Consider the following 16411-nt stretch of genomic DNA (forward strand, 5'->3'; position numbering starts at 1 on the left):
CCCTTCCATCCCTGGACATTACTCTCCCCCTCCACCCCCATCCAAACCCCGCAAGGACACATCGTTCCACTCCACAAACACCCCTGGTCCTAGCTTTCCTTCCTCTTGCAGACTGTCCCCGCTCGGCACTGCACGCCGCACCCCACTTACGCCCCTGGCCATGGTTCTTCCCTTCTCCCTCAACCCCCTCAAGCCTTGAGTCAAGGCCTGACTCGTCCCCCATCACCCACACCCCGACTCCTTTACCACACAGAAGTAGTGAGTGGGATATGTGGGATATGTGGGATGAGCTGCTGGAGGAGGTGTATGAGACAGGTACCATAATGACACCTTCCTTGACATCCACACTGTCACTGTCACTGTCACTGACTGGCTCCTACACCCACTTTGGGCTGGATCTCCCCCAATGATCCCCAAACACAGGACAGTCTACCGGACCACGGCTGCCATCCCTCCCTCGCAGCCCAGCCGCTCACCGGTGCCTCACTCTCCTGGAGCCACTCGCAGTGAACCAGCAGGTCGTACAGAATATTCTCCTCCTCGGCCGCCGCCATCGTCAGCACCGGATGTGCTGCGGGGTCCGCTGGTGCGGTGACACCAGGACAGAGGGGCCGGGACAAGCGGGGTCTGCGCCACCGCCGCCGCTGTCTGTCACCCGGCGCTGTCCAGCTGCACTTCACACGCGGTCCGTGTGTGTGTGAACCGCTCGTCCGGCGACAGCGGGTTGTCCGGGTTTTGGCTTTGAGAGGGAGGGTTGGGGTTGGGGTTGGGGCGGGGGACGCGTTAAGGAGCTGCACACAGGCCGTGGGGCGCCGCTTCCGTCAGCGGAGGAGCGACGAGGAGAGGAGAGGATGGCGGCCTTTTCAGGTGAGGCGCCGGGCCACGTAACCCGGGCCCCGCAGACCAGCCGGTCGGCCGCGGCTCCCCCACCCACCACCGGAGATCGGGACCCCGCAGTCCCAACCCGCCCGTCCGGCATGTGTAGGAAGGAACTGCAGCTGCTGGTTTAAACCGAAGACAGACACAAAATGCTGGAGTAACTCAGCGGGACAGACGGCGCCTCTGGAGAGAAGGAATGGGCGACGTTTCGGGTCCAGACCCTCTGTGTCTGAAGAAGGGTCTCGACCCGAAACGTCGCCCATTCCTTCTCTCCGGAGATGCCGCCTGTCCCGCTGAGTTACTCCAGCTTTTTGTGTCTCTCTACTTCTGTTACAAACGTTTATATCAACGATTTGGTTAATGCTCAAAATTTGAGCAGGATCTTGATCAGTGGACTAAGAAATAGTTTAAATGAATTTCATGCAGTGATGTGTGAGATGTTGTAAAGTTAGACCAGGCCAGGGCCTTCTCATTGAATGGCAGGACACTGGGGAGTGCTGTAGAGCAGAGCGATCGAGGAGTCCAGTAACATTGTTCCTTGATAGCTTTTGGTACAATGGCATTAATCAGTCAGTGTATTAAGTATAGAAGTTGGGATAGAAATGCTGCAGTACAGTGCCCTCCATAATGTTTGGGACAAAGACCCTTCCTTCATTTATTTATTTGCCTCTGTACTCCACAATTTGAGATTTGTAATAGAGAAAAAAAAATCACATGGTTAAAGTGCACATTGTCAGATTTTAATAAAGGCCATTTTTATACATTTTGGTTAAACCATGTAGAAATTACAGCAGTGTTTATACATAATCCCCCCATTTCATGGCACCGTAATGTTTGGGACACAGCAATGTCATGTAAATGAAAGTAGTCATTTTTAGTATTTTGTTGCATATCCTTTACATGCAATGGTGGCTTGAAGTCTGCGATTCATGGACATCACCAGTCGCTGGGTGTCTTCTCTGGTGATGCTCTGCCAGGCCTGTATTGCAACCATCTTTAGCTTATACTTGTTTTGGGGACTAATCTCTTTCAGCATACAAAAGGCATGCTCAATTGGATTCAGATCGGGTGATTGACTTGGCCACTCAAGAATTTACCATTTTTTAGCTTTGAAAAACTCCTTGTTGCTTGAGCAGTATGTTGAGGATCATTGTCTTGCTGTGGAATGAACTGCTGGCCAATGAGTTTTGAGGCATTTGTTTGAACTTGAGCAGATAGGATGTGTCTATACACTTCAGAATTCACTATGCTACTACCATCAGCAGTTGTATTATCAATGAAGATAAGTGAGCCAGTACCTTCAGCAGCCATACATGCCCAGGCCATAACACCCCCACCACCACGTTTCACAGATGAGGTGGTATGCTTTGGATCTTGGGTAGTTCCTTCTCTCCTCCATGCTTTGCTCTTGCCATCACTCTGATATAATTTAATCTGCATCTCATCTGTCCACAAGACCTTTTGCCAGAACTGTGGTTGCTCTTTTAAGTACTTCTTGACAAACTAACCTGGCCATCCTATTTTTGCAGCTAACCAGTGGTTTGCATCCTGCAGTGTAGCCTCTGTATTTCTGTTCATGACGTCTTCTGCGGACAGTGATCATTGACAAATCCACACCTGACTCCTGAAGAGTGTTTCTGATCTGTCGGATAGGTGTTTGGGGATAATGTAGAGAGAATTCTTCTGTCATCAGCTGTGGAGGTCTTCCTTGGCCTGCCAGTCCCTTTGCGATTAGTAAGCTCACCAGTGCTCTCTTTCTTCTTAATGATGTTCCAAACAGTTGATTTTAGTAAGCCTAAGGTTTCGCTGATATTTCTAACAGTTTTATTCTTGTTTCTCAGTCTCATAATGGCTTCTTTGACTTTCATTGGCACAACTTTGGTCCTCAGGTTGATAAACAGCGATAATAGATTCCAAAGGTGATGGAAAGACTGGAGAAAAGACTAGGTGCTGAGAGCTTTCTTATACCTGCATTAAGGAGGCAATTAAACACACCTGAGCAATTACAAACGCCTGTGAAGCCATGTCCCAAACATTATGGTGCCCTGAAATGACACCATTGGACCATGTATAAACACTGCTGTAATTTCTACATGGTGAAACCAAATGTATATAAATGGCCTTTAATAAAAGCTGACAATGTGCACTTTAAACACATGTGATTTTTTTCTATTACAAATCTCAAATTGTGGAGTGCAGAGGCAAAAAAATAAATGATGGGTCTTTGTCCCAAACATTATGGAGGGCACTGTAACTCAGCAGGACAGGCAGCATCTCTGGAGAGAAAGAATGGGTGACGTTTCGTGTCAAGACCCTTCTTCAGACTAACGTTGCCTGTCCTGCTGCGTTACTCCAGCAGTTTGTGTCTAGCTTCGATTTAAACCAACATCTGTAGTTCCTTCCGACACATATAGAAGTTGGGATGTATGTTACAGTTGCACAAGTTGTTGGTGAGGCCACATCTCCATGCTATAGAAAGGATATTGTTAAGCTTCAAAGAGTGCAGAAAAGATTTATGAGGATCTTGCCAGGACTCAAGGCTCTGAGCTATAGAGAGAGATTGGACAGGCTAGAACTATTTCTTGGAGTGCCGGAGGATGAAAGGTAATCTTACGGGTGTATACGTAACTGCAAATAATCTTTTGCCCAGAATAAGGCAATCAAGAACCAGAGGGCATAGGTTTAAGGTGGGAGGGTAAAATATAATAGGAACATCAGAGGCAACCTTTTCCACATATAGATAGTGGATATATGGAATGAGCTGCTGGAGGAGGTAGTTGAGACAGGTGCTATAAAGACATTTAAAATGTACTTGCCGGGCGTGGACCCGTTGGGCCCAAACCTCCTGCGGGCCCGGCAACCCGCCGTGCAAACCTTACCTGCGGGCCCGGCATCCCCCGTTGGGTCCAAACCTCTCCTGTGGGCCCGGCAACCCTCCCCCAACTGACAACTCGTGGACCCGTTGCCGGCCGGGAAGTCTCCCCTGGGGCCGGGGGCAGGCGAGGGGGGAGAGGAAAGGGGAAAGGGAGCCACTCACCAAACCTCTCCTTCGGGCCCGGTAACTCTCCATCCAAACCTCTCCTGTGGGCCCGGCAACCCTCCCCCAACTGACGACACTCACCCACTCCATCCCCCCTCAAACCCCCTTAAAACTCCCCTGGGGCCAGGGGCGGGCGAGGGGGGGAGGGGAGAGGGAGCCACTAATCTCGGCCTCGGGCGGCCAGAGCGACCCATGGACCGACCGGTTGGGAGGAAACCTCCTGCAGCGGCAGCTCGAGGGCGACGGCCGTTGCTTTGCAGCGGCGGTGGCATTCCCCCCACGTGGGAGACGGAACAGCGACCAATTGGACGTCGAGCGTGAGGTCGGAGCCAATCAATCGACCTCACGTGGGGGTGAGCGGCAGGACACTCACCCACTCCATCCCCCCTCAACCCTCCTTAAATCACCATTGCGTCGGTCAGCAGCAGGAGAACTCTCCTTTCCCCCTCCCCCTGCCCCATTGGCCGCCACTCCCGTCACTCGGGCAGGTCCCACCCCCCTCTGAGTGGCAACCCTCTCCCAACTGCGCAGGGCAGCCATCTTCCCTCCTCCCCACCCCAGCCTGCCCTCCTCCCCAGCCCCCCCACCACCACTCTCTCCTCCCCCTCACTCTCCCCCACCCCCCCGTTTCCCCACCACCCCCTTTCCCCCTCACTCCCATCCTCCCCTCCCCCCACCCCCTCCTTCCCCACTCTCTCCTCTCCCCTCCTACCCCCACCTTCCCCTCTACCCACTCGGCCCCCACACCGACTCCCATCCGTGGACCCTTTGGCGGCGAAAGCCACTTACCACTATCCGTGCTTGGAGGGAGGAGGAGGGAGCTCCGGAGGAGAAGAAGCTGCCCGCTGGGGCTTGTGTGCGGTAATGGTGCTTGGCCTGGGCGGGAGCGGGGACTCGTGGACGCCGTGGGTTGAAGGGACGGAAGGGAAGGATGAGTGGACCATCAGTCCGACCATCTCCCTCCTGCTCGGAGTGTCCCCCGGGTGTGGGAGAGTGGGGAGAAGAGAGGGGGGGGTGGCGGCCGCCTCGCTAACGGCGTCCATCTTGTTTGGGTGAGTGAGGAGAATGGTCGTGCGTGCCCTATGGTGACGTCATACGCAGAGCACTTTGAAGAATTGGGTTTGAAATGAAATTAGAAATGAAATTTTGAAACTTTAAAATCTCTCTAACTTAAAAAATATAAGGCCAATTTAAATAAAACTCGTTATAAACAGTCGGCAGGACAGTGATGATTAAGGTGGTGCTAAAATTGTGGCGCTATGGTTTACCGTTTTGGCTGTAGGTCCACATTTTCAGACAAGATCTGAATTTTAGTTTTATATATATATATATGTATATATAGATAATGATAATTAGATTTGGACAGGTACATGGATAGGAAAGGTTTAGAGGGATGTGGAACTAGTGTCTATTAGTGTCACATGTACCAAGGTACAGTGTCGATGGGGCATCTTGATTGACATGGGCATGTTGGGCCGAAGGGCTTCTTTGCAGTGTGACTATGACTATAAATGCTGCAAACACGAGAAATTGTTGTTATGGTGTAATACAGCATGGAAATGGGTCATTCGGCCCCATATGTCCATGCTGACCAAGATGTCATATGTAAGCTGGTCCCATTTACCTACGTTTGGCCCATATCCCTCTAAATCTTTTCTATTCATGTACCTAACTAAAGGTCTTTTAAATGGACCTGCCTCAACTACCTCCTGGAAGGTCAATAGACAATAGATGTCGTTACATGTGCCCACCATAATCTGTGCAAAATGTTGCCCTTCGGGTGTCCATTAAACCCTAAGCTTCTCAATCTATGTTCTCCACTTGATTTCACTATCCTGTGGAAACGGCTGAGCATTCACCCTATCTATTCCCTTCAAGATTTATAGACATCTCTTTAACATATTCCCTCAGCCTCTTGCACATCAAGCAATAAAGTCCCAGCCTGGCCAAGCTCTGTGTAGCTCAGGCACTCAAGTACTGGCAACATGCTCATACATTTCTGCACCCTTATCAGCTTAATGGCATCTTTCCTATAACAGGGTGATCAAAACTGAACACAACACAAGTCTGACCTCAGCAATCTTGTACAACTGTTACATAACACATAAACTTATTTCATCAATTCCCAGACAGATGAAGGCCAATGTGCCAAAAGCCACCTTCACCACGGTATCCACCTGCGATGCTGCTTTCAGGGAACTAGGTACATGTACTCCTAGATGCCTCTACACTACAACAATCCCCAGGGCCTAAACATTCACTGAAGATCCTGCCCGCATCGACATCCCAAAGTGCAACACCTCACATTTACATGAATTAAACTCCCATTAGCCATTTCTTGGCCCACTTGCCCTGCTGATCAAGCTCCCCCTGTAATTCTTGATAACCGTCTTCATTGTCTACAATCCCACCTAATATGCTGTTATCTGCAAACTTACTAACCATGCCTTAACATTCTCAAACAAATCATTGATGTAGTTGACAAATAACAGTGTGCCCAGCACTGATCCCTGGGGCACACCGCTAATCACAGGCCTCCAGTCCAAAACCAACCTTCCACCATCACCCTCTGCTTCCTACTATGAAGCTAAATCTGTATCCAGTTAACTAGTTCTCCCTGGATCCCATGCAATCTATCTTTCCAGAGCATCCTACCAGGCGTAACATTATGAAAGGCCACGTAGACTACAGTCCTGCCTTCATCGATTTTCTAGGTTACAACTTCAAAAAACTCACTTGTATTCATGACACACTATCTTCCATGTACAAGACTGTGCTAAAGACTATCCCTAATCAACTCCAGTCTGTACAAGTGCTTGATAATATCTTATCCCTCAAAATCCCCTCCAATTACTTTCCTTTCACATATGCTAGCCTCTTATTCCCAATTTTTATTTTTTGCTGCCCTTCTTAAATAGAGACACAACATTTGCACCTTCAGTCTTCTGGCATATTCCACATTCCAGAGGCATAAAATTGGACGAGTATAAATAGGTGATCAATAGTCAGCATGGACTTGGTGGACCAAAGGACCTGTTTCCATGCCGTACCTTTAAACTAAGCTAAACTCCTCTAGTGTTCCTGGAGGAACTAGGAATGTTCCTAGATTTTTGCACCCAGCCCACACTGTAGGCATGGACTCTCGCCACACACTGGTTATTTCACCAGCATGAGTCATAAAATGGGATCTATCTTGTGTCAGTGGATAATAAGGATTTGGTCTGCTCGTGGAGTTAGGGATTTGCTTAAATGTCTGATGTGTCAGCATGTTTAAAAATTATGCAGTTGAAGGGAAGCAATGCTGAAAATGTACAGTCTTTTGGAGCTAGCTAGTAACTGAGAATTATATTTTTTACTCACAACAAACAAATCAAATATCTTCAAATGTTGATGCACCTTCGTAGCCGATCAGACATCTATCATCTCACCCATCAGTGTGTGGGTTAGCTATAAGTGATTATATTGCATCAAAATGTCATGTGATTTTTTTTGCTGAAGCTTCTTTGAAATTTATTCAGGCAATTATTCAGTCAAGCAATTCCTGAACGTGAATAAATAAATAAGGCCAAAATGTTATTTTGTGTTGTAATGTTCTTTAAAATATTTATTGCTTTCCTATTTAGAGATGGGTGTTATGGCGGAAATTGCCGAGGCGGTAGAGCAGATGGACTGGCTGTAAGTCTGATTTCAAAATTATTTCAGATTTAATGAATAATATTCAAAATGTCAAAGGTTTGAATGAATTTCCCTGGTATAATTCAAAATGTATTCACACTTGTTTGTAAGCTGTGTTGCAGACTGCCAACTTAATTTTATTTTTGTAGTGAAATGTTTACTGGGCTGCTCTATTGCAGTATTGCCTCTTCTGACAAATCACACAATTATATAGAGGTTGTCAAAACTCAGAATTTATTATAGATATTAACCATCTTTAATGTATATTACCATTAGTCTACCAACAGATATCCAAGCTGAGTCCATTCCTTTGATTCTGGGTGGTGGTGATGTGCTTATGGTAGGTTAACTTTTTACATAATGTTTTTAAGTTTTAATGTTTTCAAATTTGGTCAAATATTAATACCAACTCGTTTATTACACTGAAATAATCCAGATGAAGCAGAGACTGATAATTCAATTTGGTTATTTTTTAAATTTCTAATGTAGGCAGCAGAAACTGGCAGTGGCAAGACTGGCGTAAGTACAGAGTTAAACTTTTAATTGGAATTGTATTTTGTGGAACTCTTTTACAGTCATATAGCCATACAGGCCCTTTGGCCCAACTCATCTATGCAGACAAGATGCCTCCTTTAAACTAGTCCTGTTTGCCCACGTTTGGACTATATCCTTCAAAACCTTTCCTACCCATGTACCTCTTTGAAAGTCTTTAAAATGTCGTTATTTTACCTGCCTTAACTTCTACCTCTGGCAGCTCGATCCATTTACTCACAACTTCTCTGTGTGAAAATGTTGCTCCTCTGGTTCCTATTAAATCGTTCTCCTATTACCTAAACCTATGCCCACTAGTGCTTGATTTCCCAATCCTGGGAAAAGACTGCATTCGCTCTATCCATCCCCCTCACTATTTTATGCACCTCTATCAGATCACCCCCTGAGTCTCCTGCAGTCCATGGAATGAAGTCCTAGCTTGCCCAACCTCTCCCACTGGCTTATGTTCCGGTAACATCCTCGTAAATCTTCTCTGCACTCTTTCCAGCATCTATAATGGCATCTTTCTCGTAGTCGGGTGACAAAAACTGAACACAATGCTCCAAGTATGCCGTACCAGCATCTTGTACAACTATTACATTGCATTCCAACTTCTACAGTCACTTCTCTTACTGATAAAAACCAAAGTGCCAAAACCTGCCTTCACCATCCTGTCTATCTGCAATGCCATTTTCAGGAAACTATGTACGTACCCTCTGCTCGACACCGGGGTTTTGTTGACTTCCCAGAAAATAACATCTCACACTTAGCTGAATTAAACTTCAGTTGCCATTCCTCTGCCTACTTGCCGAACTGATCCAGAACCCGATGTAATTAATAACCATCTTTGTTGCCTACAAAACCACCTATTTTAGTGTCATCTGCAAACCTACTAATTATGCCATAAATTTTAATCCGTCATTGATGTAGGTGAGAAACAGCAACAGGCACAGCATGATTCACTGAGGCACATTACTGGTCACGGGCCTCCAGACTGAAAAACAGCCTTCTTCCACAACCCTCTGCTTCCTACCATGAAGGAAATTCTGTATTCAGTGAGCTAGCTCTCCCTGGATCCCATGCGATCTAATCTTCCAGAGCAGCTAACCATGTGGAATCTTATTAAAGGCCTGCTCTAGTCCAGATTGACAATGTATATGGCCTTGCCCTCGACAACCTTCTTGGTTACTTCTTCAAAAAACTCAATTACATTCGTGAGACATGGCCTGCCATGCACAAAATCATGCTGACTATGCCTGTCTTTCCAAATTAATATATATCTTATCCCTCAGAATACTGCAGATCTTAGGCTTCTTGTTCTCTAGTACAGTTTTTCTTTGCAGCTCTTCTAAAGTAGAGACACAGTATTAAGTTCCCTCCAGTCTTACACCTCCTCTGTGTCTAACGATGATTTCTACATCTCAGAAAGAACTGCTGGAATTTGTTGTCAAGCTCATAACAGTGTTCTTGGATTGATCTGATCAGGCCTGGGCTATTTTTCTACTTTAATATCTGTCAGAATATCCAGCACCTTCTCATCTGTAATACAGACTGTCTGCAAAATTAGTCTCTTAATAGATTAAAATCTATTAATCTCTCTATTAGTTCCCTAGTCTTCATGTCTTTTTTCTGCAGTAAAAACAGAGGAGACCAGTTTAAGGATGCAATTAAGCTGGAATAAGGATGTTGTCCAGCTGGAAAGAGTACAAAGAAGATTTTACAAGCATGTTGCCAGGGGCTGTGTACCTGCCCTAAAGGAAGCGGTTGGGCAGGCGTGGACTCTATTTCCTGGAGCGCAAGAGGCTGAGGAGTAATCTTACAGAGGTGTATAAAATCATGAGGGGAATAGATAGGGTGAATCCTCATAGTCTTTTACCCAGAGTGGGGGAATCAAGAACCAGAGTATATAGGTTTAAAGGGAAAAGTTTAATAGGAACCTGAGGGGCAACGTTTTCACACAGAGGGTGGTAGGTATATGGATAGAGCTGCCAGAGGAGGTAGTTGCGGCAGGTACGATGACAACATTTCAAAGACATTTGGACAGGTACATGGATGGGAAAGGTTTAGAGGCAGGGGAAGAGAAAATACATTCTGGCCTTCCATCACAGTGAGGAGGGGACTGGAGGAGACTCACTGTGATGGATGTTTCTTTTTGTTTGGTGTTGGTTTATGATTGTGTGTGTTATTGCTTATTTTTATTGCTTTTTTTTAAATTGGTCTTATTGTTGGACTGTGGGTAATTTTTCATTTCACTGCGCATTTATGTGTATGTGACAAATAAATTGACTATTGACTATTGAGGGATCTGGGCCAAACACAGGCAGGTGGAACTACTGTCAAAGGGGCATTTTGGTCAGCACGTGCAAGTTTGGCCGAAGGGCCTGTTTCCACACCGTATGACTCTATGACACTAAATATCCATTGAAGACCTTATCCACTGCGCCTCCACAGTCCCGAACTGAAATGGTAGTCATAGAGTGATACAGTGTAGAAACAGGCCCTTCGGCCCAACTTGCCCACACCGATCAACATGTCCCAGCTACACTATTCCCACCTCCCCGCCTTTGGCCCAAATCCCGCCAAACCTATCTTATCCATGTATATGTCTAACGGTTTCTTAAATGTTGGTATAGTCCCTGCCTCAACTACCTCATCTGGCTGCTTGTTCCATACACCCACCACCCTTTGTGTGAAAACGTTCCCCCTCAGATTCCTATTAAATCTTTTCCCCTTCACCTTAAACCTATGTCCTCTGGTCCTCGATTTACCTACTCTGGGCAAGAGACTCTGCGTCTACCCGATCTATTCCTCTCATGATTTTATACACCTCTGTAAGATCACCCATCATCCTGTGCTCCAAGGAATAGAGTCCCAGCTTACTCAACCTCTCCCTATAGCTCAGACCTTCTAGTCCTGGCAACATCCTCATAAATCGTCTCTGTGCCCTTTCCAGCTTGACAACATCTTTCCTATAGCACGGTGCCCAGAACTGAACACAATACTCTAAATCTTGCCTCACCAACGTCTTAGACAACTGCAACATGAACTCCCAAAACCCTTTTTGACCACCTGATCTACCTGCGACTGCACATTCAAAGAACCATGCACCTGCACTGCTAGATCCATCCCTCCACTCTACAACATTCCCCAGAGCCCTACCATTCACTGTGTTTGTCTTGCCCATGTTAGACTTCCCAAAATACAACATCTCACATTTCTCTGTATTACATTTCATCAACCATTCCTCAGCCCACCTGGCCAATCGATCTGCTGCAATTTTTCACAACCATCTTCACTATCTGCAAAACCACCCACTTTTGCATCATCTGCAAACTTGCTAATCTTGCCGTGTATGTCCTCACCCAAATCATTTATATAGATGACTAACAGTAATGGGCCCAGCACCGAACCCTGAGGCACACCACTAGTGACAGGTTACCCATCCTTTTTCTCCGGTAATGTTCCCTGACCTGCTGGGTTACTCCAGCACTTTGTGTCCATCATAGGTGACAATTTGGGTTTCTGAAGGGCCCAATTCTCTCTCAAGTTTTCCTTTTTCCCCTTAATATATTGATAGAATATTTTAGATTCTCCCGAATCTTATCTGCCAGAGCTATCACTCCCTTTATTCCCCTCCTGATTTCCTTCTTATGGACGCTCATTAATCTCCGATACCCCCCTTGGGATACACTTGATTCCAGCTGCCTTTCTTCCATCTGCCTTATCCTTCACTTTAACAGTAACATGCATACCATGAATTCTCACTATAGCCCTTTTAAAACCATTACAATTTTGGGATATACCTTTGCCCGCAAACAACTCGCTCCAATTAATCTTTGCAAGTTCCTGTTTAATACCATAAAAACTCCCCTTGTCCCAATACATAACTTTAACATGTGGACCAGCCCTGTCCTTATCTATAACTATATTAAAGCTAACAGAGCAGTCATTGCAGATCCAAAAGGTTCTCCCACTGACACTCCAGTCACTTGCTCTGCCCAATTCCCAAAGAGTAGGTCAAACTTTCCTGCTTCCTTGTAGGGCCCTCTACACATTGCCTGAGGAAACTTTCCTGAACGCACTTGACAAATTCCACCCACTTCCAAGCCTTTGGCACTATGGTAATCCCAGTCTATATTGGGAAATTTAACATCCCCCTACTATGACAGCTCCGCAATCTAAGATCTAATATATAATATTAAAATACAGGTTTAATCCAAGTGTACCATTTATAGTGGGGTTTTTTAACTTAAAAAAATAACATGCTTGCTTTTAGGCTTTCAGCATACCCGTTATACAGATTGTCTACGAAACACTCAAGGACCAGGAAGAGGGCAAGAAGGGGAAATCATCTGTCAAGACCGGTGGCGCAGGTAATGATGCTAAATTAATTTGCAAGATGAGCTTCGTCTCCATAAAACCAAATATTCTGATATATTTGTGTGACAATGAATTGCAAACAAATATGTTTTAAATTGGAACATAACACGTAATTTCTAACTTGATTCGTTCCCTTGTATCACAAAATGCTGGAGTAACTCAGCGGGTCAGGCAGCATCTCAGGAGAGAAGGAATGGGTGACGTTTCGGGTCGAGACCCTTCTTCAGACTGATGTCAGGGGAGGGAGTGAGACAAAGATAGGATGTAGTTGGAGACAGGAAGAGAGTGGGAGAACTGGGAAGGCGGAAGGGAAAGAGAGGGGCGGAGGAACTATCTAAAGTTAGGGAAATCAATGTTCATACCGCTGGGGTGTAAGCTGCCCAAGCGAAATATAAGATGCTGTTCCTCCAATTTGCGGTGGGCCTCACTATGACAATGGAGCAGGCCAATGACAGAAAGGTCAGACTGGGAATGGGAGGGGGAGTTGAAGTGCTGAGCCACCAGGAGATCAGGTTAGTTAAAGCGGACTAAGCGAAGGTGTTGAGCGAAACGATCGCCGAGCCTGCGTTTGGTCTCGCCGATGTAGAGAAGTTGACATCTGGAACAGCGGGTACAATAGATGAAGTTGGAAGATGTGCAGGTGAACCTCTGCCTCACCTGGAAAGACTCTTTGGGTCCTTGGATGGAGTTGAGGGGGGAGGTAAAGGGACAGGTGTTGCATCTCCTGCGGTTGCAGGGAAAAGTACCTGGGGAGGGGGTGGTTTGGTTGGGAAGGGTTGAGTAGACCAGGGAGTTTCAGAGGGAAATGTCTCTGCGGAAAGCAGAAAGAGGAGGAGATGGGAAGATGTGGCCAGTAGTGGGATCCCGTTGGAGGTGACGGAAATGTTGGAGGATAATTTGTTGGATACGCTGTCTGATGGGGTGGAAGGTGAGGACAACGGGAATTCTATCCTTGTTACGAATGGGGGGAGGGGGAGCAAGAGCGGAGCTGCGGGATACAGAGGAGGCCCTAGTGAGAGTCTCATCTATAATGAAAGAGGGGAAGCCCCGTTTCCTAAAGAATGAGGACATCTCTGATGCCTAGTATGAAACACCTCATCCTGGGCGCAGATGCGGCGTAGACGGGGGAATTGGTAGTAGGGGATAGACTTTTTATAGGAGACAGGGTAGGAAGAAGTGCAGTCAAGATAGCTAGGGAGTCAGTAGGTTTGTAGTAGATGTCGGTCACTAGTCTAGCTCCTGTGATGGAGATGGTGAGATCCAGAAACGGTAGGGAGATGTCGGAGATGGTCCAAGTATACTTAAGAGCAGGATGGAAATTAGTGGTAAAATTTATGAAGTCAGTGAGTTCTGCATGGGTACAAGAGGCAGCAGCAATGCAATTGTCAATGTAGCGGAGGTAGAGTTCAGGGATGAGGCCAGTGTACACCTGGAACACTGCTCATTCCCTTGTTGCATTAAAGAGTCAATTTTGCCTCCCCATGATGTTACAATAGCAGATTGTTTTTAGTTCATTTTTTGAAAAATACATTCAGCTGTTGATACCTTATACGTTTAAGCTTTGTAAGAAAAATGCCCTAAAATACTGAAGGAAAGGAAAAGAGATTCCTCCTTTAAACCATTAAATGTTTATGAAACAGCTGAATAGTGAAACCATTAAATGTTTATGAAGATTTAGAAATGTTTCATTTGGACAGCAGTTACTTCACTTTCAAGATATTGCATGTTTAAAACTTAAATTGTTTTACTCAGATGTGTTAGTAATGAAAGGTACAGTTGGATACATGAAATTCCAGTTACTTACATTTTATAACATTTTCAGTATCTGTTTTATTATCTTTGTGCCTTAGTGTTCAACAAATGGCAAATGAATCCTTATGACAGAGGATCAGCTTTTGGTGAGTTTTTTCAGAAAACGTGACCCATGAAGATATTGCATTCTACTTTGCTGTATTGATATAATCATAAGAAAAAATAAAGCCCTGAAAGATTAAAGAAAATTGACGTTTTATAAACTCAACCAACTGGTATAAAAGATTGTGTGCAGGGTATGTTTGATTACAGTGCATCTGGGGTTTTCATGCTCCTAGAAGGACAGTGTGGTTGTCCATGGATCAGTAACTTGATATCTTCTTGCAGTAGATGATCTACCCACCAGTCTAACATATTAGCCAGGTTAAAATGCAGCTAATCTGTAAACGTTGCCCGTCTCCACTGATTTCCATCTTGAAGTTGGAAATCTTGCTACCTATGTAAATGCATTTCATGCCCAATGTGCAGGTTTTCCTTTTCCAAGCTCAGTTATTCCTCAAACAACCTTTTCAATGTTTCCAGCAGTTATTTACATAAATGGGGTGATAGCAATAACCATTTTTCCTTTCATGAGAAATCAGACGTTCTTGCTCCATTGCTCACAGAAAAGAGAAAATCTAATTGAGAAGGCAAAGTTGCCAATTTAAGCTCGAGGAACAACATCCCCTATTCTACTAAAATGTCTGTAACCCAATAGTATGAACATTGAATTTTCCAATTTCAGATGACCCTATGTGCTGTGTTTTGTAGGGTTCCTTCCACCTCTCTCTCCTTCCGATGCACATCTATCTACTGCCTACTCATTTCATCCACCTTATCCCCTCCCCATCTGTTTCCATCTGTTCTTCACCTCCACCCTGATGATTCCCATTATCACTTTCCTTATCAGGTAGCCTTTGGATTCCTGGTTATCACCCTCCTAGCTGTCTCCACCATAATCCTCTGCTTCCCAGAATGCTACACTGTCTCAGTATAATAAATAACAGATGAGTAGTCTTGGTAGAACTTCAAACAACACTTTAACACTCAACTATTAGTAGAACCAAGGTAAAACAAATTTGGTGCATACCTTCCCCAAAGAGCGATCAATGGTGAATTGATTACTATTTGTATCTTGTCAATAAAGTTATTTTTTGTTGGGTAAGAGGATCAAGGAATATGGAGCAAAGGCAGATAAATGTAAACGTTATAAAAATTATTCTTGAAATGCCATGATATAAATGAAAACTGAAGCAGTGGGTAAATAAGCTGAAAGGACATTTCTATGTTTAAAATATTTCTCTAAGGCAATACATGTCAACATATTTTTCCAATGTTTCTTCCTACAATCTCTCATTTTGATTTTCTTCAGCGATTGGAGCTGATGGGGTGTGCTGCCAAAGTAGGGAAATAAAAGAATGGCATGGATGCAGATCCACCAAGGGAGTGAAAAAAGGTAAGTACTGTGTGTCATAGACTCGAATTAATTCCCATTACATACAGATCTGAATTATAATGTATTAATTATTGTTATATTAAAGATTCAGTTGAATCCTGTCTTCAAATGTAACTTTTTAATGCAACATTTTAGTGTCCAACAAATCATTGGAGAGGCTCTTCATTTTCATTTGCTACAGGAAATAATTATAATTTGACTTTTTAATCAGTTTATCAGTTTAAACCAATGGAATAGGTAAAAATTAACATACAAAATAAAATCTACTATGTTCCATTAATTGGAAAGTGTGGTAGAATGAAATAGATTGAAACTATCTCATGTTTTTGATACTAATTTTGAAAAATAAAGAACTTTCATAGATCATAAATTCAATGACTTGTTTGCACATTTTGAAGAGAATCTGGTGTTGAAATGTATCACATTTTGTGCAGGCAAATATTATTATGAAGTACATTGTCATGACCAGGGCTTATGCAGAATTGGATGGTCCACGATGCAGGCTTCGCTAGATTTGGGTAAGTTAATTGACTTGAATATGTGGATGTTTGAATCACGATTAAAGCTGTCTGTATCAATGTGGACTGTGCAGTAATTAAATGCACTTCTAAAAATGTTGTTTTCAACTCAAATCTGTTTCCAATGTGAGATGGGGTAAA

The 16411-nt window shown here is 44.6% G+C and overlaps 2 protein-coding genes across 2 annotated transcripts in view; one reads left to right on the forward strand and one right to left on the reverse strand.

Annotated features, from left to right (window-relative positions):
- Window positions 1-568, reverse strand: part of nbas (NBAS subunit of NRZ tethering complex) — a 191864-nt gene extending 191296 nt beyond the window's left edge. Inside the window, exon 1 of the mRNA XM_078399277.1 lies at window positions 477-568. Within this exon, the coding sequence (XP_078255403.1) occupies window positions 477-554 (78 nt within the window). The 5' untranslated portion in view covers window positions 555-568. The remainder of the gene's footprint in view (window positions 1-476) is intronic.
- A 219-nt stretch (window positions 569-787) lies between these two features.
- The window catches only part of ddx1 (DEAD (Asp-Glu-Ala-Asp) box helicase 1), a 33051-nt gene continuing 17427 nt past the window's right edge, over window positions 788-16411 (forward strand). Inside the window, exons 1-8 of the mRNA XM_078399278.1 lie at window positions 788-867; window positions 7543-7594; window positions 7871-7934; window positions 8084-8113; window positions 12402-12498; window positions 14356-14403; window positions 15669-15752; window positions 16187-16270. Of these exons, the coding sequence (XP_078255404.1) occupies window positions 852-867; window positions 7543-7594; window positions 7871-7934; window positions 8084-8113; window positions 12402-12498; window positions 14356-14403; window positions 15669-15752; window positions 16187-16270 (475 nt within the window). The 5' untranslated portion in view covers window positions 788-851. The remainder of the gene's footprint in view (window positions 868-7542; window positions 7595-7870; window positions 7935-8083; window positions 8114-12401; window positions 12499-14355; window positions 14404-15668; window positions 15753-16186; window positions 16271-16411) is intronic.

Source organism: Rhinoraja longicauda, chromosome 5, assembly GCF_053455715.1.
Source record: "Rhinoraja longicauda isolate Sanriku21f chromosome 5, sRhiLon1.1, whole genome shotgun sequence".
Taxonomy (NCBI): domain Eukaryota; kingdom Metazoa; phylum Chordata; class Chondrichthyes; order Rajiformes; family Arhynchobatidae; genus Rhinoraja; species Rhinoraja longicauda.